We start from the raw sequence: 18,882 nt of genomic DNA on the forward strand, positions 1-18,882 counted from the left end.
TTTAATATTTAGAATTTTGATTACTACTACAGCTCTCTGCAAAGTAAAGTGCGCGTTTGTGCATGCCTTTGTATAATCAGGATCCGTCATTACTACTTGTAAGTGTGTTAATGAACTTAGGGCAGGGGCCTAAGTGTTCTCGTTTCATTGGATGGGTGACAGTAAATTATGTCTCTATATTTTAGCTTTTTGTTCGAGATTCGCAGATTTTCAGTGTCACTGTATCTTGCCCTCCCACAGTTCCTACACCCCTCACACTAAACTTGAGCTATTCAAGTTATTACTCTACTTTGAGTTTGAGCATTAATTTTGTCTTTCACATATATTACATGTATATGAATCATTACACCCAGACAGGTTCATGACAGTCGATATTCTGGTTTTAGGCCTTTTCCCAGGCTCAATACAAGATTCATTTTTATATAGTTTATATAGGCGAATATGATGAAGGTAAAATATAAATAAGTCGAACAAGCCCACAGTGCGCCTCCACTTTCTGTACGTAATCAAGATTGGAAATATTTGGTAAGTGACTCTTACTTGAAATTATCTTCCAAACCCTCAAACTGGTATGAAATAACCTTGCTTTGATAAATTGATGGTTTTTATTTCAACATTCTTGGGTCCAACAGTATAATAATAGTGGATGTCTCGCGAAAATGGGCTTCTGTCGCGATCACCGGAAAGTTCCTCCTTTTTAAAAATTCTGAGTTGAGACCCATGCAGAATGTAGACCCCTTTTTGAAACACAACACACACAATATCCACAATGAATGGCTGTTTTCAACTGTTCGTATGGATTGTCTTTATAAGCAACTCCTGAACATTTCTTCTTGAACTTAAGGTGTTTGGCAGTGCATACCGCTCACAAGTTGTTTGTTGAGTTGTCAGTAAACATTTTTGGATAGTGGTGGCCCACAGGAGTACAAAGTGTTAATCATGATAGTGTCCAGACAAGCAAGTAGGCGGTGATAGTAATCTACTGCAGTAATCTGCATTTTCAGGGGCAATGGAAAGTTTTCCTGCTCTTCTCTTCATTTCACTTACTCTCTTCTTTCTTCAGATATTGGCTTGTGGGCGCCTTCCTGTGTCTTCAAGTTTGCATTTTACCGTGGCCTAAAAATACTTGATATAGCCTTTCATCTGAACTTGTCTCACAATCCAGCTTTATTGCTATGTATTAATGAATGATCATACAAATTGTTATGTTATATTTTTACTTTGCAGGCTTCCTTTTCATTTTGTTTTGGATTTTTTTTCTTTTTTTCAGCCCTGCACAGAAACCTTGTTTTTGACCATTTTCAAGGCATTCCGTCTTTCATTAACACCAATATTACTGGAGATGGTTCAGGCCATGCAGGGACCATGTGATCCAGAGAACCTTGCAGCTGTGCTAAGGAAAGATGCAGGTAAGCAAACGAATGTAATGTGAGAATGTACCCATCATTCAGTATTTGTATGTGTGCATATTCTTGCTCTGGTAAAAGTAAAGTATAGCCCTCCATGTTCTTAAGTGTCACAAAAATCACAGCCTGCCATACATTTTCCATCGTACTTTTGTTCAGATTTTGCACCCCGCTCATAAAAAATATAATGTTTCACTAGCAATTTTGAAAAATAGTTTGAAAAAACCCCCACACAACAACCCCATATTAAATTTCAAGATTGTATTTTGTTCTGATGTAATATGTATCCCAACATGGAGATTTTTGTTGTTATTGTTAGTCTGTTCTACAATTTTAGTGAAAGGTCTTTTCTTTCCACTTATGTGCAGCTGTCCGTCAACATTATTCTGTTGTGTTTGCTTTTCAGCTTACAATGCTGTTGGTTTGGCATCTTTTGACCTGTTTGATGAAATTGATTTTGACTCCTGGTTCACCAGTCACTTGTTGCAGGAGCTTCAAGTGAAGCACAAGAGGTACGAATGAATAAAGATTCAGCTAAAGAACTTCGGTTCAGGTACAAAAAATGCTGCAAGAATCAGTTTGTGTGGCTTTATGAAATGAATGTGAATATCTTGAACATCTTATTGAACTGTAAAGAGGTGGAATTGTAAAGAAAATAGTGCTTGGCACTTTGTAGCTGTGATATTTACGAGTGCTCATGTGCAAACTGGTTTAGTTGTTAAAGAAGTTTTCTTTTTCTTTTTTAGAAGTTGTTCTCATTTCATTGTGTCTGTTCTGTCACAACAAAGTACTTTTGCAGTTTGGGGTTTCTTTTTGTGTGTGTTTTGTTAATGTGTTGTTATTTTGACATTAACAGTTGTTTCCTTATGAAAATCTTTGTTTATTTTATATGCATTTATGAATCATACCGAAGGGTCTTATGTACCGTGTACTGAATAAATTAAGAGTAACTAGTTTTGCCTCTTAAAAATTGGAAGAATGTCCGGCTGAATTTAATGCTTTGGCCCCGGGGGACGCCGATCGGCGACGGTAAGAAGCTGTCAGTTTTCCCCCACGGGATGCCTTCGGCAACTGAGTGATATAGCAACAAAACGTAGGAATTATATCCTTCTAGACATGGGCACTGGCACTTGTTAAAGTTACGATTTCTTTCTTGAATGGGTTGTGTGGTCTTTGAGTACAAAAATCAGTTTGATTACAATTAGAGCGAATTTTTAAAAAAGAGTTAAATGTCATGTAGACCTAGCATGGTTGCTGCTTTACACTGACACCATGATGAAGTTTCAGGTGATGAATGTGCTAGATTTAATGGTTTTAGTCCTGATGCTTATTCCGTTTTTGATGAACCTGCGACAGGCCTGTTCAATTTTCTCAATGAGCTCAAAATTACATTATAATGATTGGAGTATTTTTGCCGAGAGACAGGTATAGTAGTGATGTACTGACTCCATCTGAATCCTGGTACTTGGTACACGGGGACAAACGTTTGGTGCTGGGTGGGTGGAAAGTGTTTACGTCCGTCCACCTGCGATAGGACTGAACCAAAAGGGAAAATTAATGTAAAGTGCCTTTCCCAAGGAGACAACATTGGATAGTGCAGAGCGTTGATCCTCCTGAACTTGCAATCTCGCGATTATGAGTCTGGTAGCCTAACTTACAGGGATAGCAGGACCTTGATCAGACTATTTATAAAAATGTAGGCAAACTGACTGAAATTGTAATGATTGTGTAATTGCTATGAGACAGAAGACCGAGGTACATATTTTTTCTTCCTCTTTACTTTTTACTATCTTATTCTTTTTTGCACTACAAAAATAGATTATATTTAGTATGTAAGCCTACAGTGTATTTTTATACTTTAGTGTGGGTTGTAATTTTGATTTTTTTTTCTTCCAAATTTGAAAGAGAAGTTTACTTTAACAGAGCTGCCTATTTCTACTGATTGTTCAGGTACCAAGTGTCTAAAAAAATGACTCATTTAGAAAGCAATAGCTCGGTCATCCGTGGACCAATTTCAACAAAACTTCAAACAAAATAAAATTCTACCGGAGGGTATGTAAATTTGTCAATATGAGGAATATCAACCAATACATTAAAAGAAATATCAAATAAAAAAAATTAAAAATTAACCAAAATTGAATGGAATGCAAAACTATGCAGTTGCATTTTTAAAAAAATCATCCATATTGTTTGTGCATCAAAGAACAAATTTTGCTCCAGATGTTAACCATTTCTCTTCATTCAAGCTCCAGTCAGATCCACTACTGGAAATTTTGAATAACTCTGACATGTTTCCTGGTTGATTCTCTGGACCTCAAGTTCATAATTGAGATTCAAATGTTCAGTTATTTATAGGTTGTTTCCCTAGACTGTCAAGAAAACCCCCAAAATAATACATGTTTTTGAAGGGGTTGAAGTACAAGAAAAACCCAAGGTAATACATGTATTTGAAGGGGTTTAGGCTCAGGGTATGCGGTGACCATTCATTTGTAAGCTTTTGTCGTATAAGGCATTCCCCAAACTTTTCTTGCAATCATACAAGGGCCACTCCTGACATGTGGGGTGTGACTTAATCCTACTGAAACCAGTATAATACCTTCCCCACAAACTTCAAAATGTTCTCAGCATGGTGAAAAATCCAACTGATGTGACTGTTGTGGTTTTACTGTTTACTGGCCTCGTCCTGAAACCAGAAAGAGCCGATCACACCCATGGAGCTGAATGCTTTTAAGAAGTAAAGATTAGAGTTTTACCCAATTTTGGTTGGAATTTTTTTAACTTGATATTTCTCGAACTCTGTTTATTAACAAACTGGACGTTCCATTGGATGAATTCTATTTGTTTGAAGTTTTGTTGAAATTGGTGCAAATATGATTGAGTTGTTGCCTTTTAAGAGGGTCCTCCTTTTTTTTTGGTAAGACATCCTTACTAGGGGGTTGAGATTTTTAGAATAATAAAAAATAAAGTATTTTAAAATTGGCCCAATTCTCTTTCGTGTGTTGGCATGTCCTTGTCAGGAAATATGCTTTAATATAGTCGTTATTGGTACGGTTATGGATTTTAAAGTAGTTTGACCGTCGCTGTACTTTCAAATACGCATTCAAGACTGGTTGATTAGAGCCTTGGACCACCACCCGAGGCAGTGCTACTGACTGAAGTGTCTTTAGGCCATTCCCAAAGGGGGGACATTAACATGTTCTTATGTACAGTAGAATTGTACATGGGCTGATTCCTCAATGTCATGCTCGTAACTGTGCCTGAACTGCAACAGGGAACTGCTGCTTTTTCTTTCCTAATCCTTACTATTGTCATTTCCTCTACTTCTTTTGTATGTTTATCACACTCTTGTGACCGGCTATTTCCGAGGGACTTTGTGCTGTTGAAGCTACAGAGGTGAGCTGAGTATACCTGATTCCCTGTAAGGACTTCTCTGTAGACATCCACTCATCCACCCCTTGGCGCTCATATGACCTTATGCAGTTGTGAGTGCCGTATAACCTCAACTAAAACTAAAAAGCCGTGGACTCCAGTCCATAAATGTTCCTTCAAATAGAAACACATCTTGTTTCATCAACATTTTTACCTTCTAATAAGCATACCTAGATGCACGCATGCTCTCATGCTTACACACACGCTTTAAGCTTTAAGTTTTTGAAATATGATTATAAAGTAATTACTATAAACCAGCTTCACCCAGTGGTAACTACTTGTACCTGGGTAATGTTGTTGTTTTTTTCCCTTCTTTGTTTTTGTACTCTCTGAATTTTATACGAAATCTACCTGAAATGGGAAATTTTAGATGAGAAGCCCAGCTTTAAGCTTGCTTGTCATGTTTTAGGCGCTTTTTCTTATTGCATAATAAGCAGTTGTTTCCTTTTTTTAACGGAAATTAGTTTTACAATGTCATCAATAGGCATTTCTTAAGGTGTTTTCCTGATTTGCTTTCTGTTTTATAAAAGACTTACTTTTTTAGTATAATTGGCGAATAGTTCCAGATCAATGTCTAAATTTCTGCTGTACATTTTTCTGCACTTTCATATGTTGATTTTGCTTTTCCAGCTATAGAGTCATCCGCAAGCGTGTGGTCTGGTTGATGGGTCAGTGGGTTGGAGTGAAAATGTCAGTAAGCCTCCGACCCGTGTTGTATCAGGCAGTGTTGGGCCTTCTCGACCTCAATGAGGATCTGGCAGTTCGACTGGAGGCCGCACAGACTCTCAAAACTGATATCCTTGCTCACTTTGTGGAAGAGATTTATGTGTCTTGTTTCTGTACTGTTGGGTAGTATCAGTAAGCTGATCTTATTGATAAAATGATTCTGTGTAAACTCAACAGTTCGATTTGTACAGAGGCTTTATTTTCCCTTTCTTTTATAACTCTATGTAATTTTTTTTTTATTTGTTGCGCTTTAAGTTGCTTTTTTAATTTAACTCACTGGCTACCCGCCATATTTGTCTTTGATGTACACTGGGTACCTGCTATTTCAATGTGTTTTCCTAATGATCACTGTAACAAAACTAACTGACATAAAGTCACTAAACTTTGGATACTTATTATGGACATATTAAAGATTGTAATACAACAAACAGAATGCTATTTTTGCTTCTTTCATCTAATTTTTAGAAAACACTCAAAAAAAGGTTCGGAAATTTTCTGCTATAACCATGGTTGGACCTCAAATTGGGACCCAGGAAAACAAATCAAGTGTGAATTGTACGCAACTAAAACATTTGTTTCCTATTGTTTGTGACACATACCCATAGAGAACACAAAAAGGACCTTCGATGGCAACGGTCTGTCCAATTGTCACAGTTTGTTACAGCCAGTAACTCTCCTTCGTGTGATAAACACAGAAACATTGTCCTATGCATAATGGCACTTGGCGCTTAGAGCACCAAAAGTGCATTACTACCCTTTTCCTGCTCTTCCGTTGCGGAAGTGGTTGTAGTTTCTAAAAGCAGTGCCCACGCCACATATGCTGCAGTATAACGCGGAAAAACCCTCTGAGCTAAAAAACCACAGGGACTGCGGCAAAGGTAGTCAGCGGAAACAGTACTATGACCGCATCTTATGCGACACGTGTAGCCGGTGAGTGTAGGGATCTGTCTCTGGAATATTTGTACACATTTTAGTATTTTGTATAGTTTTCAAATTCTATAGAGAAATTGGCTTTCAGACTTTTGTTGACAAGTTTGTTTTGGTTTTTTTTAACTTCGATGAACTGTTTGAATGTACTGAGTGTTATTTAAATAGACTCCTTTCCTTAACTTATTGCACCTGTTGATGATTTTGAATTCAATACAGAGCAACTGCTTCCGGTAAGTTTTAAGTTTTCAACACAGAACCAAATCAAGTTTTGTCTGTTCAATCTTACTTAAAACTTCAATGTAAAATGAAGAAGTCCATCAAATGATTGGAAGACTTATTAATTTTGGAGAATGGGATTAATTTAAACTTACCATATTGATTTTTTTGTTGTCTATTATCTGTAGTAATAATTATCTGAATTTAAAATAGGCGAGATCAGATTTTATGCTAAAAGAGTGATGAACACCATACTGTTTATTTTTTACCTGTTTAACCTTACGGTTGCCTAACATTTGAAAGCAGATAATTTCTTTTTGCAAATTTCACAGATGGCTTAATTATTGTTTTTAAAATGTGTTTAATGTTGCTTTCATTTTCAGTACATAGAGTCAGTGATATCTCTTCTATTCCAACTCCTCAAAGAAGTGAGGGAATGTGATACGAAGGTAAATATCTGTATGGCTAAATGACGATGATTATTATTTTTTTTTAAGTTTTAGATTTAAGTCTCAAGATGATAAACATTTACCAGAGCTGAGCTTACTTTTTGTACTGAAATGTCAACATATTCAAGCAGTTTGGTGTCAGAGGGTAACATGCTCGGGAAAAAAATGAATACTGTCAGATTGCTCGCAGCAGTTTTTACATCACATTTGTTTTCTTCATGTCTCTTGCTCTTGTCTTGTTTCTACAGAGAAATGTGTAATGTAATGACAGCTTTGATTTCAGAATGCTGTAGTTCAAATTTTGCCTTTTTTATGTTTTCTATTTGGCATGTGTTATATTTGCTTGTCGTCGCTATTATGTTACTGGGCTTTTGTAGGTCGTTGGTCCCATACTAGTTTCCTGCAGTGAATAGTCTCTTTATGTAGAATTTTTGGCAACAACATTGTGAAGTTGATTAGTTTGTAACACTCAAACAGGCCATTGTGCCAGCCACTTTTTCTCCCTTGATTCGTTTTGCCTTGGCTCTGTCCTGACAATTATCCTAAATTCGAAAACCCGGGGTCTCCAGGGTCTACATGTTTAGATTATGTTAGCTATTAGCTTTTGGCATATTTTGAACCTTGAGGATATCTTCTTTTGTCAGATGAATGTCCTTCATGTGCTTTCCTTTGTGATCGAGCGAGTGGGCTCCAAGATTCGTCCATACATTGCTTCCCTTGTGCAATATCTACCCTTACTGTGGCATGAGTCTGAGGAGCACAACATGCTGAGATGTGCCATCCTTACCAGCCTGATACATCTTGTTCAGGTGCGTCATGATTACCATGTTCTGTGGTCTTTAGGTTAACTAACACATTACACCCTAACTCGCCCGGGAATTCCCTTACACGCTCCACCCTGACTCGCCCTGAACCGCCCGCGCTGACCTAGCGTCTTTAGAAACGAAGTCTCGCCTTGATGAGACTCTGGGGCCGGGATTTTGATTTGCACAGTTATTGCAAAAAGTTTCTTCTTTCGTTTGATATCGAAACGGAATTTTTCGGGCCAGTAGTTTTAGTATTAGAGCTGATCGAAGTGGGATTGTGTTACCGACACTTCAAAAGTGTCTCGACTTGTTGAAAAGCGACACAATTGAGTTCGAAAACGGAAATAACGATGGATTTGAGCAAAAACAAGCATATGACAAATCAGATGGCTCAGATTTTGATGAAAACGTTGTTGCAAGAGTTTGGGGCGATTCAGATTGAACAGACGGAGAAAATCAAGAATTTAGATCTAGGGCCCGACCAGGAGGCTGAGAATGACGGGTCGGACACCCCGATTGAACTAAAGTTACAACTTTTCCAACAGTTTGCGCATACATAAAGTTATATTTTTCTGAAACTACATTCAGTTTTCTTTTTAACTCTTATTTTTTCAGGATTTTTGGAATTTGTTTAGTATTTTTAAAATGTATTTTTTAAACACTTGTATTCACGGGAGGTGGGTTCCTTCCTCTTGCTTAGGATCTAACAATGGACTTCCCATCCAGGCCCTTTGGGTGTAATGTGTTAAGAGAATTCGGATTTATTTAATTTTTACAGTCTTTGAAAAGTTTGCACTGTTTCCCTTCTCAAATAAAAAACGGTGCAAAAGTTTCTACAACAGCAAAAATGACAAATTCTCCTTGGTTATCCGTCATATTGATTTGTGTTAGACTAATGCGGTATAGAATGGACAGAGGCATGTCTAGGTTGTGACAGGCAGGGGAAAAAAAAACAGTTACCACTTGAAAAGAGGGAGCAGCAAGCCCATCAACCAGCAAGCAGGCTCCAATTAAAATTTATTATTTTTTTTTTTTTTTTTTGGGGGGGGGGTGATGATGATTCAGTGCTTGCTATAGACTGTTTTCCTGGGATACACTCTTGAGAATGAGTCACAATATTTTGGGGGGTTTTAAACTGGCTGCAACATGCTTCCCTAAAGTAGTGCTGATGACATGTGAGACCCAACCAGGAAAAGGACATCCTGTCCCAGAACCTGCTGAGGAACATCAGACTTTGCTGGGTTTATGTCCCTTTCCTTTCTTCCTCCTTTAACACTTTGCCATCACAAGGCTAACATAGTAAAAACCTTTACCATCAAAGGCAAAGGCATTTTGGGGTAAATCTTAAAACACTGGGTGGTAAACATTGCCGATCGGCGAGATGTGACAGCAAAGTGTTAAGCTGCTGAGGTGCATAGGATAATTTTGCAATTGACTATGACTGTAAGTTGCTTTTACTTTTTTCTTGTTTCTCTGCCACAAATGCGCATGTCTGTGTATTGTTTTGAAATTCAAAGTCTTTTGTGATACCATTTTACTTATTTGTTATGAATTGAGATAGAAACTGCTGTCACCTCTTGTCTTGCTCCATTTAAAGTGAAGAAAAAATCTTTGTGTCTATTTGTTTAAATACGGTAAACCCATTGTCCCTCCCTTTATCAAGCTCTTATCTGTTGCAGGGCTATGGCTCTGAGTCTACGCAGCTCTGGCAGTTCCTTCTTCCGGCTATCGCTATCAGTACAGACACGACGCAGCAACCGCATGTGTACCTCATGGAAGATGGCCTGGAGCTGTGGTACGTCACTCTCATCAATGCGCCCGTCATGTCCCCGGAACTGCTCAAGCTCTTCGACAACATGCCACCTTTGCTAGGTTTGTTTTGTTACATTTTTTTAAACGTGAGAGCTCCTCAAGCTCTTCAGCAACATGTCATCTTTGCTATGTTTGTATTCCGCAATACCTCACTATGTAATATTGCGACAAGAAAACTCAAGCTGTTCAACAATGTGGTGTCTTTGGAGTTTGATTTGATTTTTATTGTGTGCAACACCCTGCTTTATGGATCATTTCTTCATCCACAAATGTCTATTACACATAGTGTCTTGTGAACATTCCAGTGCACCCTGTTTATGTTTGGGAGCCTGGTGGCTTTGAATGAAAGGTTGTAGAACCCAGAAGTAGTGGCTTTTGTGAACATTCCTTTGAAATGTCCATTTGGGTCATCTTCTCTTCTTTCTTGTTTTTTGTTTGACAACTTTTACATTTCTGGAAACTGCATGTGGCTTTGCTGTGTGTCATGGTGTGGTATGCTACTTCTGCTCTGTATCAATATTCCACTGGCGATATTTGACCATTGTCATATTGAGTTACCATAAACTCCAACCCTAAAACAGATTGTGGGGATATTATGTGGTGTCATTGTGTTGGGTTGTATTTTTCTAGCCCTGCAGACATTTTTCACAAAAACTTATGGTTTTGAGTATTCACCTTCAGGGTTTTGTAGCCCTGTACCTAGATGTTTAACAATCTTGGAAATTCGTTCACTAATTTTTGTCTTTGCTTTGCCTTACTATTACTGCCTCTCGTTTGCTGGCTCCATTTAGCCTTTCCAGTCTCTGGGTGGGTCCTCTATAGTTATGTATTTGTTTGCACTCGTACAAAGTATGTGTTCAGGTGACCCCCATCATTCCACTTTCTTCCCTTGAACATTTGATTTTACCCCACAGGGCGGTGCTACTGACTGAAGTGTCTTTAGGCTATTCCCAAAGGGGAGACATTAACATGTTCTTATGCACTGTAGAATTGTAAATGGGCTGATTCATCAGTGTCATGCTCATAACTGTGCCTGAACAGCAACAGGGAACTGCTGCTTTTTCTTTACTAATCCTTACTATCGTCATTTTCCTCTACTTCTTTTGTATGTTTGTGACACCCTTGTGATCTGCTATTTCCGGGTGCCTTGATAGTCGAAGCAGACTTTGTGCTGTTGAAGCTAGAGAGGTGAGTAGAGTATGCCTGATTCCCTTTATTTACTTCTCTGTTGACATCTACTTCTTGGCGCTCATATGACCATGTCCAGTTGCGAGCGCCTTAAAACCTCTACTTTGGGTGCAGTTGGTTGGAAGGGACCTCTGGTAGGTTGCTCTTCTTTTCCTTTATTGTTTCTATTTGTCTTATTTTATCATTGCACTGAATGACAGTTATAGTGTGGATGTGCTTCTCTTTGCTCAAACTCTTATGCTGTTTCAGAACTGGGTACAGAAAATCTGCGTGTATGTCTGAAGATCATTCAGTGTTACGTGCTCCTTGGCATGAGGGATTTTATGCAGGTGAGTCTGAGTGGACTTTTTCCTGGTTTTGTGTGCATTCTTTGTCCTCACTGTCTCCTTTTCTTCTCTGTTACCATTTAGTGAAAGGTTGGATTGGAGGGTGTTTCTGGTAGGTTGTCCTTCTTTTCTATCTTTTCTCTGCACTAAATGACCATTATAATGTTGATGTTCTTCTCTTTACTCAATCTCAATTTCAGTTTGGCATATTAGTTCTTTTTATCAATGAGTTACATATTTTCCCAAACGTCCAAATATATATATTATATATATATGCTTGCTTTTTTAAACTTGACACTTAGCTTTGCCATCAAGGTAAAAGCATTTTTGTGAGTGTGTGCTGCTTTAAAAAAGATTAAGACTCAAGGACTTAATTGTTAAGTACAAGCAGTCAGAGTGTTGGCATAATGACAGAAGTCCTTGTGGTAGCCGGCTGCTTCCTTTCTTTTGATTTCAGTGAGATGTAATTTTTTTTCTCCATTTTCATTACAGACATATTCAGAAGTTTTAGCGTCTTCATTGCGAAGTTTGATGACTGACATCCGCACAGAAGGCATTGTGCTCATTCTGAGGGTAAGATAGAAGACGCACAGTTGAGCATAGATACCTTGAACACGTCGGGGGTTAGCAGATGTATAAACAAAAAACCTGTAATTTAAATCGAATAAACAGTGATAACAAATAATTAAAGAGGTATTGAAGAAAATCTAGGGAAGTGACTGTGACGCTTTGATGGTTGGAAAAGGCAAGTATCTGGCATCGATAGAAGGGTGGATAGTGCGTGGGCCTTGTTGGGTGTCAAAGCAATAGAAAGGACAAGAGCGATAAAGTAGTCTTCGCCTAAGATCCCATCACTTATGATTCTGCTGTTTTAAGAAAACAGAATTTTTATGATACAAAAGTCACCCTTAAGATTCTGCTCTGAAGGAATACATTTAGCTAAGATCCCGCATTTCAAATCATGATTTATGGAACAAAAACCCAGGCAAGCAAAGTTGATCAACCAGGTAGCGAAAATTTGCGATCATTGTAGTGCGCATTGCGTCTCAGATAATCCCCCCCCCCCCTTTGTGAACGGGATTACATCTCCCTTGTAAAACCTAATAACTCGTTGGCACAATGTTTGCCCCAGAGAGGACCACACTGAGGTGTATACTTGTTGACATATTTTTCCCCAAACTTCGCACCTGCATTTGAGCCTATTGTCTGAACTTATACCACACTCTAGGTGGGTAGGGCCTACAAGTTGGGATCACACGGAACTGTGAACTAGCCAGTGCTTTATTTCCCTGACCATCACAGTTGTTTTTTCCTCTTTTTGGCTGAATTTGATATACTGGATGATGCAGTCGCAATGCAATGGTGCATTTGACATGAGCAGGGAACTTGGTCTGAGATGGAATGCTAAAGATCTTTGACTGGTGAAGGGGAGGAGCAGTGGAACTGACATAGGTCTTGAGTCTCGTGATTGGATAAGTGAAAATGGCACTGTGATTGGTCATCAAGGTTAACCACTCTTTGTCCGTAGTTCATTTCAAAGTAAGGGTAGATCATTTTACTGAATGTGGGCCTGACCATGAGTCAGTGTGGATTCTTCTTCTGATGAGTTGGTTAAGATCCTGTTCTCCTAAGATCCCGCTTTTTGCTTTCTCCTAAGCTCCTGAGCAGGAGACTACTGTACTGATATGAGCCTTACAACTTAAAATTATGGCTCTCACATTGCGTATGTCATAACAATATAACCGAAACTGCCTGTCACCCAACTCTTTTGTGTAATCACTTCCCAATCTACACCCTCACTTGTAAACAATCATACATATATACACGCAAACACAGATCACACAAAATATGACCCAATACAACACCACACTGTCTGTCTTCCATTACACCCCACCACCCTCACATGACTATTTACAAGCAAGTACTGACACCTTACACATCAGTTGATGTGCTGTGATGTGCATTGATACCAGCAGTGTGTGTAACTGTGCGGAGGTTAGCTTGCTTGGCTCATGTAAGCTGATGCTCTTGATGATGATGGGTGCGTTTGTTTTTCAAAACATTTGTATGGAAAAATGTTATTTCGAATTACGAGATGCGCTGTTCCGACACATCCCTGTGGGTGTATGAGAAGACTGTGCTGTTACTACAACGAATACATACATTCCTATGGTATATAGTGTAAACTGTTGGTGAAATCGAGTTTTGCTTGTTTGTAGTTAGCTGTGGGCAAATGTACATATTTCCAGAATTTGCCTTTAAAATCATTGATTTTGCATTTTTATAATGTGTGGTGGTTTGATTTGGGTTTGATTTTTTTAGTTTTGCCTTTGATTTGTGGAGGTTTCTTTGTGGTTTTTTATTTATATACTCTGTAATTTCATTAGTATTGCATTGTATAAAAAGTATATGAAGTGAACATTTCCTATTTTGTTCTTTTGATTTGCTCGTAATCAGTAAAATTCTTTCATTCTTCTAAATATTGACTTGACTTTTCTGTTTCAGTCTGTTGAGGTGGTATTGAAAGCGTTTCCCCAAGAGGGCCCACCTGTGTTCCAGTCTATGCTTCCTGGCATTCTCAACACCATTCTTGATGGAGAAGTTTGTACACTTTCTTTTCTCTCAGCTATAATGTTTGACTCAATGCTTGTGTCATGTTGCAAGTATCACTTTTAAAAATTCATCATTAAACTCTGTCTCTGTCTGATGTTCTAATGCACATTTCTTGACAGGCCGACTGGGGGGGGGGGGGGGGGCGATTCTAGATTTTAGGGGCATAGGAAGATAGGAAGAAAAGTCTCTGCCACCTAACTTGTTCGATCGGTTCTAACTTTTACCGGTAACAAATATATAGCTTAATCAATTTAAAAAGTGTCATAACATTCTTTTTGGGGGGATTCTTTTAAGACCGATTGTGCAGCTCAATTTTGGAACTGTTGCAGTTGAACCTCTTGAGAGAAAAATGCATAAGTTTGAGATGAAACTGACATTTTGCCTTGCTCACGTAGAATGTTCAAGTTACCAAACTCCGATTGTTTCAGTACCTAAATTTAGCTTGTCTCTTCTGTTTCTTCCGTATTTCCCAGATCTTCAAGTGCAGTTTTATCAAACCACAGATCTTTTAATCTCTGTATGTGGCTATTTTTTGTAGTAGTTGTGTTAGTAGTTTCCTTTGTCATATATTTGCCATTTTGAAGATTCTATGTACAATGCAGTTTCGTTCACTTTGGTGGTTGGTTTATTTGGAATTTTTTATTTATGGACAATGTTTGACCTGCATGTTTGCCGACAATCGCTGACTGCCAGCGCCCCCCTTTTCTCCCGTCGGCTTTGTCGGCACTTTCGTTTTCGTGCCGACTTCGGCGTTTCCAACATAATTGTCGGAACCTGAGTAGAAATACGAATACGAAAAAGTACAACGACCTAAATTATCTACTTTCAGTTTCGTGCTCGAGTGGCCATTTTGAATTTCGTTTGTTTACTGATTGTTCAGATCATGTGGATTCATTCAAGTTCGACTCACTTGTTCCACTCTAGATCTAGAGATCTAGATTTATAGACCATTATAGACCTCAATGGAGGATTCATATTCCAATTCTATTATAGGTTGTGCTGTAATATTGTAATATTAATGTTGGTAAAACGCATTTCATCAGGTGCGTGAATTATTTACTTAGAATCTAGACTGAATTCTAGATCTCTAGACTCAGCTGAGTCCCTCTGTTTGGAATCGGATGCGGATTTCTCGTTCAAGGCCTATTCCTATTCACTTTTTCTACTAGATCTAGATCTAGATTCTAGATCTAGATTTATTTAGATTACTAGATCTATAACAATATGGAGGATTCATATTCCAATTCTGTTGTATTATTGTATCAAACCCTGTTATTAATTTAATAAGGCAATGAAGGCCATATTATGCTCCTTGTTTGTTTTGGAGTGTGTCTTTTTTTTGTTGTTGACTTGTGCTGGCCTTTTTACATGAGGGCCATAGCTGGTTCTGTTTGGGGGTAGGGTTTGGGTAAGGGTTAGGTCTCTTTTATTTTATTTGTTGGGGTGGTCGCTCGTTTACTCGGAAGTCCTTCCTTTTATGACACCCACAAATTTAAAGCTCTTATAAGATATTGGGGGGGGGGGGGGGGGGTGCGCTAAATTTTCAGACAATCTGGTTGAGGCTCACATGCAGGTCTACATTGTGTGCAGGCATGTTCTTCAACTTTCAACCACTAGAGCATCTTTGATGGGCACAAAATGGCCCAGGGCGCTCCTGTTTTTGTTTTTTTTGACGTCTGAAGAGTAGGCCAGGTGTTTCATTCTAGGCATGTCGTCTCATGTACTGAGTATGGTACTGAAACAGTTTAAGCTGAACTTAAAAGGCAGTATTCATTTCATACAAACATTACCATCGTCAGTACTTTTGATTCTGCAGCTGTCTTGTGTCCCCATGCAGTCACTTTGGAATATTCTGCTTGTCATATTAGAAACTTGGTGTTAGACTTGCATGCTCCACAAGTGTAAATAACGAACAAAACAAAGACTAAAAAATTGCCCACAGCAGTGAGTTTGTTGAAAGTGTAATGAAGTTGGATTCTGCACTCCATGCTCGTACAGGTTATGTGTGGCCTTTTTTTTTCCATGGACAGTAATGGAAAGTTTGCAAGTGAATGAATATTAATTAGAATGTGTCTCCATGCTACGTGCTTTCTAGTGTGATTATGAGGACCAAAGAGAGGTGTGACCCCCTGGGGGACACTGACTGAAGTGTCTTTAGGCCATTCCCAAAGGGGGGACACATCTCTTTTAATAGGTACCAGAAACTAAATTTTCAAACTAGCTGTATGCCAAATTTATCTGTTCCATTTGAAAGGCCTATATCCACTGAGCATTTTGGTACCATTCTTTAACCTCTCCGTCAATTTTTAAGAAAATTGTAGTTGTTTAAAATTTGATCAAATTTGTTAAAGTCAGTCACGGGCTGCAACCCCATGTTTGACAGACAATAAAAAAAAGTACCAAGTGCACTAAACATCTCCACATTAACAGAGTACAATCACTATAACAAATATATGGAGCCTAATTTTTTTCAAGACTGTGAGATCTTTACAATTCAGTATTTTATCGCCTCAAACACGATGATCTGTCGTTATTTCGACAAAAACACAGAGCGTTGACCCGGCGGCACGCACCGGCCCCCGCGGCGAGCGAGTCGGCTCTATACTGTAGTGTACCCGGCGTGCGGGGTCACATGCTTTCCGAGTCTCGCAGAAGGATTGATGAAAAATAATTCCAAATTAATAACTTTATTCTAATAGAAAATGAACTGATCTTTTAATTGATACCAGTTATAAGTCGGTATTATACATATTTTGTGTAAAAAGGGATCTTTAAACATTTTGACGGTATTTTTAAAAGCTTTCTATAAAGACGCCAAAGGCTAAACTTATATCACGGGAAAGCCTGTTTAAAGCTCTGCAGTTCTCCGCCAATGAAAAGACGGTATTAAATCATCCCTCGTTCCGCGAAGCATTTGAATGCACGCGTGTCAATTTTTCAACCGGCCGACCTCGCATTCCGACCGCGAGGGGCTTCGCTTTCGTCGGCGATTCTCCAGCTCCTACTAATCGGACATATAAACAACTTACACCATTGTAACGAGGAAAAGCGGAACTTTTACAAGGTGTACAGCATTTGGTGTTTTATAGCGAAAGAGCAAAGAAACGGCGATCGGAATTACCCCGATTTTACCGATACCACGCGGTCGGAAGGCCGTGAGTGCCCGCGAGGCCGTGTTTACGCTACCTACTTTCAAGTATTATATAGTAGAAATGTAAATGGGCTGACTCATGTCACGCTCATAACTGTGCCTGATCTACAACAGGGAACTGCTGCTTTTTCTTTCCTGATCCTTACTATTGTCATTTTCCTATACTTCTTTTGTATGTTTGTCACTCCCCTGTGACCTGCTATTTTGGGGTGCCTTGATAGTCGAAGCAGACCTTGTGCTGTTGAAGCTAGAGAGGTGAGCAGTCTAAGTCTGATTCCCTGTAGAGACTTCTCTGTTGACACCCACCCCTTGGCGCTCATAAGACCTTATGCAGTTGCGAGCGCCGTAAAACCCTCTACTATAAAAAAAAAAAAGAGAGAGGTGTAGAGCATCATAATAATACATATTAGAGTTTGGTGATTTCCTTGATTTTATTTTCCTGTTGGCAAAAGTCAAATTTTCCTGATTGACAAAATTTCATTTTTCTGTCCCCGTAGAATTATGCAAATTTAAAGGGCCAAATTATGCAAGAAAAATGCAAAATTATGCAAAAATTATACAAGTTACCGTAACACCATTCGTGACATGTTTTGCACTTTTTCAACAAAAATTTTCATGTTTTATGCACAGAAATATTGAAAACAGAACATATCAGTATCAGTAATTTGTTGAGTATTTGGAAAGAAAACAATACACATCAGTCAGCAAAAAAAAAAACCAACCAAAAAATATCTCTGTAATTTTCTGCTGTAGATCAATAGAGGAAAGAAAAATGAAAAAAAAAAAGAAGAAAAGACATCTGGACCTCTGATGCTGGCACATAACTAGAACCAGGGACACCTGTCAAACATGAAACGTCAGCAAACATGAGACGAGAGCAACTTTTGATGGATTGAAAAATAGAAGCTCAAGGAACAAAATCCCTAACACATAACCATTAATCAAGATCTCCTGACAGAGGAAATGACCAACTTTTCACTTAAATGAGACTTATTACATTGATTACTTCCCTTTAGTCACGTGGCGATGCGTTAATTAATTGTTTTCTGAAAAATGAAAAAAAAAACCAACCTGAAAAAACGCAGGGAATCCAAAATTATGCAAATGTTGCAGAATTACGCGAAAAAACACGGCCGCACAATCGCTTAATCCTACAGGGACAGATTTTTGCTGGCAAGGTGTATACTGCTTGAATCCACAGAGCTTTTTAGCTAGTGATGTTTATAATAGGAATATTGTTGTTATTATTTTCAGGAGAACTGTGTTGCAATGGCAATGCATTTAAGCCTGTTCGCGAGGATTTTGCTTCAGAATCAAGAGTTCCTGTGGTCTGCCATCCAACATACTGCAAGTGAAAATGGAAGAGATGTGAGTGGCTAATGTTTCCTTTTCCTACATGTCAATGGTGTCTGCTGCAAACTGACAAAATCCCTGGGGGGGGGGGGGGGGGGGCGTTAATATCTTGCGTTCTTATGCACAGTAGAATTGTAAATGAGCTGATTTTAATGAATGATAAATATGGATTATCTCTCTTATTGTTAAATGTGAGGTTTTATTCAATCTAATGCCATCCCCCACCGGGGCAGTGCTACTGACTGAAATTGTCTTTAGGCCATTCCCAGGGGGCTATTAACAGTTATTATGCTCATACTGTGCCAGAATAACATAGGGGGAACTGCTGCCTTTTCCTTCCTCATCCTTACTGTCGTCATTTTTCCTCTACTTCTTTTATATGTTTGTCACTCTCTTGTGAACTGCTTTTTCTGGGGTGCTTTGATAGTCGAGGCAGACTTTTTGCTGTTGAGGCTAGAGAGGTGAGCAGAGCAAGCC

General features: G+C 38.7%; 1 protein-coding gene across 3 annotated transcripts in view; it reads left to right on the forward strand.

The window, feature by feature from the left end:
• The window catches only part of LOC101859811 (importin-11), a 56,307-nt gene that overhangs the window by 24,907 nt on the left and 12,518 nt on the right, over nt 1-18,882 (forward strand). For all 3 annotated transcript variants that reach the window (XM_005106573.3, XM_013087088.2, XM_035971946.1), the window contains exons 13-23: nt 1,271-1,409; nt 1,813-1,918; nt 5,466-5,629; nt 6,681-6,721; nt 7,091-7,156; nt 7,801-7,965; nt 9,642-9,834; nt 11,212-11,291; nt 11,781-11,861; nt 13,794-13,889; nt 18,307-18,420. In XM_005106573.3, coding sequence (XP_005106630.1) covers nt 1,271-1,409; nt 1,813-1,918; nt 5,466-5,629; nt 6,681-6,721; nt 7,091-7,156; nt 7,801-7,965; nt 9,642-9,834; nt 11,212-11,291; nt 11,781-11,861; nt 13,794-13,889; nt 18,307-18,420 — 1,245 coding nt within the window. The remainder of the gene's footprint in view (nt 1-1,270; nt 1,410-1,812; nt 1,919-5,465; nt 5,630-6,680; nt 6,722-7,090; nt 7,157-7,800; nt 7,966-9,641; nt 9,835-11,211; nt 11,292-11,780; nt 11,862-13,793; nt 13,890-18,306; nt 18,421-18,882) is intronic.

Source organism: Aplysia californica, unplaced genomic scaffold, assembly GCF_000002075.1.
Source record: "Aplysia californica isolate F4 #8 unplaced genomic scaffold, AplCal3.0 scaffold00544, whole genome shotgun sequence".
NCBI classification, from domain to species: Eukaryota; Metazoa; Mollusca; class Gastropoda; order Aplysiida; family Aplysiidae; genus Aplysia; species Aplysia californica.